Source organism: Austrofundulus limnaeus, unplaced genomic scaffold, assembly GCF_001266775.1.
Source record: "Austrofundulus limnaeus strain Quisiro unplaced genomic scaffold, Austrofundulus_limnaeus-1.0 Scaffold128, whole genome shotgun sequence".
Lineage (NCBI taxonomy): Eukaryota > Metazoa > Chordata > Actinopteri > Cyprinodontiformes > Rivulidae > Austrofundulus > Austrofundulus limnaeus.
Genome location: NW_013952530.1, coordinates 1452516 through 1463552, shown reverse-complemented (window position 1 = coordinate 1463552; position 11037 = coordinate 1452516). Strand labels below are relative to the sequence as shown.

At 39.7% G+C, this 11037-nt stretch overlaps 2 protein-coding genes across 2 annotated transcripts in view; one reads left to right on the top strand and one right to left on the bottom strand.

Moving 5' to 3' along the window:
- Positions 1–2618: 2618 nt before the first annotated feature.
- htr6 (5-hydroxytryptamine (serotonin) receptor 6) lies at positions 2619–8923 on the top strand. Its single transcript, XM_014015387.1, has 4 exons — positions 2619–4495; positions 5077–5081; positions 5929–6049; positions 8167–8923. Exons 1-4 carry the CDS (start codon positions 3644–3646, stop codon positions 8521–8523), a joined length of 1335 nt encoding a protein of 444 aa, XP_013870841.1. The 5' UTR covers positions 2619–3643; the 3' UTR covers positions 8524–8923.
- A 774-nt stretch (positions 8924–9697) lies between these two features.
- tmco4 (transmembrane and coiled-coil domains 4) overlaps positions 9698–11037 on the bottom strand; it is a 12806-nt gene continuing 11466 nt past the window's right edge. The window contains exon 14 of the mRNA XM_014015386.1: positions 9698–10787. Coding sequence (XP_013870840.1) covers positions 10338–10787 — 450 coding nt within the window. The 3' untranslated portion in view covers positions 9698–10337. The remainder of the gene's footprint in view (positions 10788–11037) is intronic.

Here is an 11037-nt window from a genome sequence, read left to right as displayed (position 1 = left end):
TTCTGCTGGGGATGGTGTTGTCCACACAGAAGTTTATATAGTCAGTCACACACTCAGTCATGGCAAAGGGCCTGTGACATGCTTATCCTTCAAGTACAAAAACTCAAAGTAAACATTAATATTTAAGAAAATTAGCATAATACATATGATTTTACCCATTTTGTCTCATAGCTGTCATATTTTTTCTTGGAATTGGCTCAGCAAAGTGAAATAGGAAGTGACATCAAAGGGGAACTCTAAGAAAATAAACTCTAGTCTTTRTTTATTAAAGCAATATGATTTAAACTCTTCTTCAACTCTGATAGTGACTCAAAATAATCTAAAGAAACATCAGATTTTTCTCTAATTACTGTAGCATCACTGTTTACAYGCAGACATTTCCCTTTGACATCMCTTCCTGTTTCTTCACATGCAAATATCTCAACAACTGTTCATCTCAAGGGCGTACGATTTATTTTGCAATATGTTATCAATGTTCTCTTTCCAAAAACGAATTCACATTTATTACAAAAATTTSATGTCACAAACRCTTTAAGGTCTTAGTTATTTMTTTTAAGYACTTTATTATACCTCTGGTTCCCATTGGGACCCCCTCTCCTTRTGCTCCCCAGTACCTAATTTGTTCCCAGGTACTTATGTTCCCCGGTATAGTACCTACGTTGTCCCGGGGTTGAAAGATGCTTGGCTCCYTCTTCAAACATCTTTTGAAACAAATGAAAAATATACTGAATGACAGAGCAGGCATTGTACCAGGGAWCAGGGTCATTCCTTTGTTCTCTGGTACAATGCTTGCACTGTAATTCAGTAAATTCTTCAGCATGTTTATTTTTTTAAATTAAAAAAAGCCTTATATACAATCTTAGTGTTTGCTTTAAAAATCATTGAAAAGCGAAATACGGTGACTACTGAATGAAGAAAATATTTAGGAAGCATCCAAGTCATTACCTGTTATTTGAGCTAATGGTGAACAATTACCCATATCTTTGTCTCATTTTATTTTTATGCAAGTATTAGTATACAAAAAAGTTTTATAACAAAATATTCACACTGTCTTTTAAAAGTATAACTATCATAAATAAGTGGTTTTTATATTCCTTTTACACAAATTTGGCAAGTTCACTACAGTAAACTAATGTTCTGTATGATGAAAAACAACATGAAGATATGAATTAGAGTTTCACTGACTTCGGGTACAAGAAGATGAAGATAAAGATGCAATCATGTCCACAATCATTTGGAAATTAAAAAAGAAGATGTTCACACAATTACTTGCTAATTGCAGCAGASCTACAGTAGTTGTCACCCACGTGTCTCTGCTGTCTAACAATATATTTATATTGTCCCCTAACATATTCACATTTTATTGCGTTACATAAGTAGCAGGGTTTTCTTGACACTGATGAGAGGGAAAATAAGGGAATATATGTGAAATACATTGCTAAAGCATCAAGGCGATGGTTAGAAGTCACAGAATGTTTCTAAAAAAAACCTCCAAAACAATACCAGGCTTGTCTTGGCCCGTGGGAGGCACATCCAGAGAAAAACTCTCACAAAACGTGGGAACTCCRTGCAGAAACCATGGCTTATTTGGAACCAAACCCTTTCAGCTAATTACTGCAAAGATGCTAGTTTAAGTTATGTTGTTAAAGAAATGTTATTGTGTTTGGAAGGCAGCAAAAACTGTCCAAATATTTGCACCAGTATAATCTAAAAGGGTTCTTCTTTGTAGAAACGTATTCAGTCAAACTCTTATTTATAAGCAGCACCTTCACAAAGTGGATCCAACAGTTTGTCATTGGCGCCCAAAACTGGATGTCCACATGCAGAAGGAGAACCATCAACATCTCGTACTGAAGAAGTCCTTTGGATAAAAGAAAAAGAAGAACCCTTTCAGAGGACCTGGATTACATGCATCAGAACGTTCTAATAAAATCCTTTGAATTCAAGAAAACAGTCAAAATCATCAAAACATTTAAGAACTGAGATGTGATCTGAAAAGTACGACCAAATATTAGGGCCACATAACAAGATTGTTTTCATTATTTATATGAAAAGTCATAATTTACGAGATTAAAGCTGTAATAATATGAGAAAAAAGTCATAATATTATGAAAAAAGTCATAATCTTACATGACATGTCTATTTTCCATTCCTCATTTCCTCCTTGTTTTCCCCACACCTTCTGTGGCCATGTGTCTGTTTTTATAAAGTAGTCCGCAATGACTCGGGGTAACTGTTAGATTAATATGCTTTTACCCAAATTAGCTACATGACAACTAAATTTGTCAATGCATGCGTCCATTTATCTTATAGTCATTTGCACAATTTCTAAGTCCTGCTAGTGATAATTTGATGCTAATGTGCTTAAAGATTACCGTAACTATTTATTTTAAGCAATATTAAAGAACAACATAACAAATTGCTCAACATTCCTCATTTTAATGCAGTGGTAACTGCATGCTTTTATAGTATTATGACTTTAATTTTACTTTCTTACAATACTATGACTTTAATCTCGTAATATTATTACTTTATTTACGTACAACTTTAATGTCATAATATTATGACTTTATTCTCATAATAAAAAAAAACTTGTGTGGCCCTAATTGTTGTAGAAATTAAAAAAAAATCATTGTAGAAATGAAATATAGTTGTCAAAAACTATCATATTGAATAAAAAATGCTCTTGCAGGTATATCTGCATACAAATATCTTTTGTTTGAAAATGCTTCATCAAATTTAAATTTGTTGTTGAACAAACAAAGCCATCAGACTTTCACAAATCGTAACAAAAATATTAACGGTCACAACAAAAGTGGATAAAAACACCACAACCAAACAAGGAGAAAGACCACCCACACAGTTCCTATGATGCAGAATTAGCATATCCTGGCTGTGATTGTGCATGGTTATGCATTAACAGCCCAACGCTTTGACACGCTCTTTCTCAGTATCTGTGCGCTCCGGCTGGGAGACACGCTGGAGTGGCTGCCACAGGGATTAACAGCATCCAGCGGATGTGGCATCATGAGGACCATGATACCCATAAAGCACTTCTGAACAGAGCCCGGCTTGCTAATGAGTTTTATTTTTTAAGTCTTTTTTTTTTTGCTCCTCTTCACCAAATCCCAGAATAAAAAGCACTTGTGTATGAAGTGAAGAGCTCCAGCTCAACAAAGGACTTGCAAAAGATSAAATCCACTGACGTGAGGTAGGTTTTCTGAGAATTTCTTTCCATCCTCAGCGGGTCATCTCAGTGGCACAGCTTGTGTACRTGTTGTAAAGACTTTGTTTCTCTTTGTGCCCTCCTCCAGCGCYTGTCATCATGCTGCTTAAAAGCTCTCTGCTAACGAACGACTCATTCTGGGGCTCTTAGCCGTGTGTGAGGCAGAGGCATGCTGGCCAGAAACGGAGAGATGAGAGAAAACAGTTTTGGTGATCTTTGGCACAGAACGTGAGCCCACTCTGCTTGGAAGGGATTCCTGCCRATATGGAGACGTGTACCCGTGGAGAAAGCTGGACTTGGTCGGATGGGGATCTCGTCAGTTRTTATTTTTATCTGACATCTCTTGAGTGTAATCTTTTGCAGGATAGAGGAACCACTGAGTGAAACAGATTTCGTTGATTACCGCCAGCCGGCACCATGGCTGACTCTCACTTGTCTGGCTCAGTGGGAAGCTCCAACGGCAGCTCTCCCACCACCAGCGACTGGAACGTCGCCGGCAGCGGCCCGTGGCTGTTGGCCTTTATGCTGACCGTCATCATCCTGGTGACGATCTGTGGCAAYGTATTGCTCATCGCCTTGGTGTTCGCCCACCGCTCTTTGCGCTGCACCTCAAACTGCTTCCTGGTTTCCCTGTTCTTCTCYGATCTGATGGTGGCCCTGGTGGTCATGCCCCCCGCCATGCTCAACGTGCTGTGCGGGGCCTGGGTGCTGTGGCCCGCTTTCTGCCCCGTTTGGCTTTGCTTCGACGTCATGTGCTGCAGCGCGTCCATCCTCAATCTGTGCGTGATCAGCCTGGACCGCTACCTCTTCATCATCTCGCCGCTGAGCTACAAGCAGAGGATGACCCCGCCTCGCGCTCTTCTCCTGGTGGGGGCTGCTTGGGGCTTGGCTGCATTGGCTTCCTTCCTGCCCATYGAGATGAAATGGCATATTTTAGGCCACGGGAAGGAATATCTACCGATTCCTGAAGCCGGTGTTAGTAACATCTCTATTTCTGACAAACTCTACCCAGAGTCCTACTTTCAGCTTTCGCCATCAGGAGGCGTGTCATTTCAGTGCCGCCTGCAGGTCACCCTGCCCTTTGCTCTGGTGGCGTCTGTGCTTACCTTCTTTTTGCCATCCAGTGCCATTTGCTTTACCTACTGTCGGATCCTCCTGGCTGCAAGGAGACAGGCAAAAAGAGTTGCAGCACTGAGTCAYCCTCCTCATCCGCATCCCTCCCTCGAAGAACCTTCCCGGCCTCCTTCACCTACGTCTGGTGTAAGGCAAGCTCAACAGGATGGATACGACTGCCGTCATCAAGGGCCTCCTGTGTCACAAAACGAACCGGTAAGAAAAGTCAACCAGCCACGGTGACATTGTGTCGACCACTGAGCAAAGTTTTTTATTATTATAGACGAGACATTTTCTTATATGCCTGTTGAAACTCAGCAGAGATGCTGAAAAGGCACCTTGACCTTTAACTAGCAGGAGTAGGAGTTAAGCCTGAGAGGACACAAAGCTTTCTATCTAAAGTGTCTATTCCTTGACATTTTAAGACAACACCTAACACTTTTCACACAAACCTTTCATGTCTCATGCCATTTTCTAAAAAAAAAGAAAAGACGTTATTACCAAAAAGTTGTTTTCCTTCAAACTACGCAAGCACAAAATTCGGCCTTGAAAGTATCTATTGACCATTTAAAAATATATTTTTTCCCAGTAAGTTTTAAAAAACACTCTGCATCTTAGAAACTCTGCTTACAACACAAAGAACTCGGGTTTCTGCAAAAGGCTGCTAATTAAATGTAGGAGAGGAGAGGACATTCAGAAATAAACCTGAGCTCAACCTTTGAGTGGATTTCTGCAAGGCTGAGTAGAAAAAAAAACATTACATACTTCTTTTTATGAGTTTAGAAAATGATTACCCTCAACCTAAAAAAAGAATCCGATGCTCATTCGGTTTAGCTCAATTGCAAGAAAATGTGTAAAATGTATAATATTCCCATCTGTGAGGATTGATGTCACCCAGTTTATATTACAATTTGGTGATGTCCATATAAGCCACAACTAAACAAGTGTTGCTAAATCAGTTTTAACTTTGCTTTGCTAAGGTTTCTTTAAACAATAACCTGTTTTATCAAAATATTTTATGGCTCAAGTGTATACCACTAAAGAATAGTAATAAAAAAAATAACACCGAAATAAACTTTTTTACTGTTAAATAAAAGCATAATGTACACAAGATTTGTAATTTAAATTTTAGCATACKGTTTCAAAAGAAGTTAGCTTAGCTTAGTCTAGCTTAGCATACGCTGGCTTAAGACTCAAAGGGGGACAAAAAAATGCAAAAATTTATCCAAAAAAAAAATACACCTATTAAAACCAATTAAGATGCACTTAATTGGTGCACAATTAAGATGCACAAGTGAGTTAACATTTTACAGAGCACCACAAGGAAATTTATTTGATTTAATTTTATTTTTTTATAACTCTTAGAGAACTATAAAACAGTGGTTGAGCAAGTCAAAGTGCATTACGGTGATGTTGTATTACTGTGTTACATTAGTGGCTAGATTAGCTTAGCTTAGCATAAAGACATGAAGCAGTGGAAAAAAAGGCAAAAACCTCCCCCTAGTTTAGCAAAACTACACGACTGCTAGCACTAGCATACTAAATCACCTTTTCTATTGTTTTTACTCTCCGTAGCCTTGTGTGAACAGTGAGCGGCGTCTCGCACACAGACAGGGTCGGAGGGCACTGAAGGCCAGCCTCACTCTGGGAGTTCTTCTGGGGCTTTTCTTCAGCGCTTGGCTGCCCTTTTTCATCACCAACATGGCTCAGGTCAGTGGAGCTGCACTTGAATGGCACACTTTGTGTGGTCAGTGTACAAGGAAAGAAGTAAAAGCAAATCTTGTATTTTCGTGTTACATTAGTAAAATGTCACCCACAGATTGTTTTGCCCTCCATCTCAAAACATTTTGCTTCAAATAATTCAGTGTTTTTTTTTTCTCAAAAAAATGTATTTCTGTGACAAAGAAAAAGTGTAGAAAACCAAGAGCCTATTTAAAAAAATAAGATCAAGAGAAAACACTTGGATACCATTCTATTTTTGTACTGGCCAGCCTTGGCGTCACTGCCTTGCCAAGCCAACAGGGAAATAAATTGGCATTTCAGCTTTCATATGTCTGACTCATTCCTTAGCAGAGCAGACAACCTACAAAACTACAGTTTACAATTGCCACRTTGTTGACATTGCTAATTTTGATTTGATTGGACTGAATATTATTCAGCCAAGACACAGGAAGTAACAAGAGCCTCCGCCAGACTAAATGACTGTCAAAAAAAAAAAAAAAAAAAAACAGCTTAATTTAAATCGTCAATGACACTTGCCCTGTTTTTCAAGATTTTGGAAGATCAAGTCATTCTGATATCCCATCTGTGCCCTCTTGCTTTTCTTCTGCATAACATAGAGCTCAGAGGCTTGGCTGTCAATGCGCTCCTTTTCTTTTCACACTCAATGTGGTGTGTGAACCCCCCCCCTTTTTTTTTTCCTATCCCATTCCCACCGCCTCCCCGTCTCATCTTGAAAGTATTGGAAGCTGTACTCTAACAGCTGTCTCCTTCTTCACTGCCGCTATTTAAACCTTAAGGACACATTTAAGATCCATGTTTCTAACAATCAAATGCAAGATATTATTGGAAGTTTTAACTGAATTAATGGACCTTTTGTGCTCAGGCTGAGTGGGCATGCTTGTGCTACATTTCTTCTATAAAATTTGGATTTTGCATAAACCCATCAGTTTATTTTCTCAGTTGTTGCCCACTTCAAACAGACATGGTTTTGCAACAAGACAATCTGCTGCTGTGAATTTTACCCTAAAACTAATTCACTTAAATAGTTATGTAACCATTGATAACTGGAACATTTTGTCTTTTGATTTAAAAGTATTACAGTTATAGTATATTTAAGGGTGCTTTACGGGATTAGTTATTGTGCTCTGTATGACAAAGGTTTATCTTATCTTATTCGAAATGATATAATGTTGAGGTGGTGATGTTGTGTATTGTTTGATTAATTTATTGTCGGTTTAGTGTGTTTTTTTCCCTTTTGTCTAGTGTTTTGTAGGAGTTTTAAGTTGATTTACATTTTGGGGTTTTCAAATGGATGTTTTTTGTTATGATGTTTGCACTGGCTTTTAATTTTTATTTATTTATATTTTCATTTTAAATGTGTTTGTTTATTGATTGTGTTGTGTTTTATTTTGTGTGTTAGGCCCCAGGAAGAGTAGTCTCTGCCTTGGCAGAGACTAATGGTGACTTTAAATAAAAAATAAAGAAAGAATAAATAGCTAACAGCAGAATAATTTTTTTATTTAGTGGATTAGGCGTTTTTTTTTTTTTACTAACTTTGAAAACTGTTAGCGAACCAATTAGCTTCTGCCAAATTTTTTACCCCTTTTTTTTTTTACAAAATTTTATTGTAAATAAAAGAACACAGTTACAAAACGACTATATAAGAGAATGACACGAGAATTGTGTGGAAACCCTAAAGTCTCAGATATCACATCATCAACAGTTTAGTCAGTTGTCTTGTCTTAGCGGTTAGCAATTAGCTGTTAATATGTCTGCTAATTTTGGTACTTATTTAGCATTAACTTTCGCAAAATGTATTTATTTATTTATTTTTACACTTTTAGCACTAGCATTGCTATAGTTTTTGTTAGGGGATTATGAGTTTGAGTTAAGGAAGCTAAACTTTTTGGGTAGCCGATAGCAATCCCCAAATTTCTGCCTGAAAATAGGCAGTATTTTAGGAATTGTTTGCCCTCTCTTGAATTTTTTACTTTCTTGTAATTGAGTTATACAAACATTTGTAAAGAACCATATCAAATTTGACCTGTAATAATGTTTTAATCCCTTATTTATTGCCTGCTACACTTTTCACTGTTCCCATTCAGGCAGTGTGCGACTGTGTCCCTCTTGAGCTCTTTGATGCCATCACCTGGCTGGGTTACTGCAACAGCACCATGAACCCCATCATCTACCCGCTGTTCATGAGGGACTTCAAGAGAGCTCTGGCAAAGCTCCTGCCCTGCTGTTCCTCGCGTTCGCCGAGGAGGCCCTCGCCTGCGCTCTCCATCTCCCTGCGAAATTCGGGAGAGCCCAACATAGCCAGCAGCCCACCCTCGCCTCTGGCCTTCGAACCCACGCAACCCCCCGCCACCGCCACGGACGCCGTCAACCTGCTGGACGCCGAGCATGCTGGGATTGAGCTGCCTCTGCTTCTTCCCAATCAGGTTGACACCCTGGACTGAATAGTTATGGAGGTAACCATTGCAGTGCAGGTTTAAGAACAACACAGGGTACGTTCACACTGCAGGTCTTAATGCTCAATTCAGATTTCTTGAAAAAAAAATCCAGTCTTTTGGTGTAAAAGTTCACATTACATTTTAAATGTCACCTGCATCAGACGCCTGTGTGAACGCTTCACGGCACTGATGTGATGCGCAAAAGATGTTCCGTCTAGTTCGAGTAACCCCCAGCTGCAAACCGCGGAACGGGGCGGGGTTGGATAATAGGCGGGGTCAGATGTCTGACCCCGCCCTCAACTCTAAAATTAACCTTTCCCAATGTTTCAAGCCTCATATTCCGACAAGCTGTCACCACGCGCACTGTACGTCTGACCCCGCCCCGATCCGTGGACTGCAACGGGGGGGGGGGTACTTGTCTCGTTCAGCCGGCTTGTTTGTTTACAGAGTTAGCATGGATGCTATTTTTAGCACATCGAATCTGAAGTTGTTCAATCAGAGCCGATTAAATAATTATCTGACATGCTTGTTTAGTTCAGTGTTTATATCTGAACCTGCCTCTGACCGGATGCTCCGGTGAAGCATTTTATTTTTGGAACGAAGCAATGAGCTAGACATAAACTGTCAATTRAATAACTTAGGATCGATACGCTCGCAACTGAGGCTGAGTGTTATTATCATACTATCTACATGGAAAATTAGGCTACAAGTACATAGACAAAGCATTTGGACTTGTGTTTTGGAGCTGTAAACACATGGCGCTACAGATTTAAACAGCATGACTTGAGGTTAGTGTCTTTTCGATCCTTCACCCCCACCTCCCTGATGAAAAGTCAGATGGAATGTGACACGAGCGTTCACACTGCAGTTGCTTTGAAAACATCAGGTATGTATCCGATTTAGAACCACATAATGAAACGGTCTGGGTCGGATTTGAAAAAATCGGATTTGTCGGGTTCAGACTGTCATAAAAAAATCGGATCATCAGCACTGTGGCGCGTTCCCACAGGAGTCTGATGGAAGTCGCATTTAAAATGTAATGTGAACGTTCGTGCCAAAAGATCAGATTAAAAAAAATCAGAATTGAGCATTAAGACCTGCAGTAGCCAAAGACTCTTCTCATCTTTTTCAGGGAAGACCTTGCATATTTCAGCAAGACGATGCTAAACCACACGCCGCATTCATCACAACAGCATGGCTTTATAGTAGAAGAGTCCAGGTGCTGATCAATGTAAAATTAAAGATAGTTTCCAGTTATCAGTGCTACTATTCTGTATCAGTTCAACTGAACCGTTTCACATTTCTCTTGTGTAGCAGTAAAACAGGCCACAAAAACAACACATTTTCTGAACTGCCTCCAGCCATATGGAAATCAAACTGTTGTGATCATATCCATAGCAACCAAGCTAACAGATTAAAAATGAGCAGGATGAGAGAAAAGGATGGAATTGTCACTGTTTTCATAATTTCCACAAATAACCCGCAAGACACACAAAAACAGCAGGGGGATTTGATTTCACAGTAGGTGTAGAAAACAAACGAGCAAATCATCATTTTGAAAACTACAAAATGTACAAAACTCTAAATAATTATTATTAAATACTTACAAGATTACTTCTAATTTCATTGAAATACTAAGATAAAGGTTTTTGTTTTTCCTAAAAGCTGCCATATGAGCGCACCGCTTGTCATTGTGTTGAGAATGAAATTAATATTCGGTTCAAGTTGACGCTTCTCTGTTGCAGAAAATAACTCTGAGAAGATGAGCTCACACAGAAGCAGCTGGTTCTGGAGCAGACCCTTCACGAGTTTGGATGCTTTTATTTGTGCAGGTGCTCTTCGGTCCAGTTCGTGTCRTTCCAGCTCCAAGAAACCTGTTCATCGTCGGGGTCCTCGGCGCCGCCACGCTGCGTATTAAACTCTGAGGATGCTTCGTTGTCAGGGGTGTCCTCCTCTTTGATAAGAGCCGCACCGTTCGGGACGGACTCGGTCTCACCTAATGAGTCCAGCAGATCTGAGATGTCGGGGATGTCCCAACCATCACCTGCGTTCTCTGTCTCTGTCTCTTCATGTGGGGGAGTCTCAGCGGGGCTTTCTGTCCCGCTCACATGTTGCTCCTCGGTGGTTTGGTCGGGACTGTCCACAGTTCTCTCTGTAACTTTTACAGACCGAGGCAGGACGAAGGATGCTCCGGGGACTTCTTTGGTGGGGATTCCTACTGCCACCAGGATGGTGTCCATCTGACGCATGTAGTCCAGGTGACCTTTCACCTGGAAACAAAAACACAAACTCTCATCCGTGGTTTTAAAATGACTCATAACTTGGTTTAAGTTTGATATTACTGTACATCGGTTGAAATAAGTATTGAACACGTCACCATTTTTCTCAGTAAATATATTACTAGAGGTGCTAATGACATGAAATTTTCACCAGATGTTGGTAACAAACCAAGTGATCCATACATACAAAGAAATCAAACCATAAATGTCCAGAAATGTTTCATCTTCATCATCCTGGTAG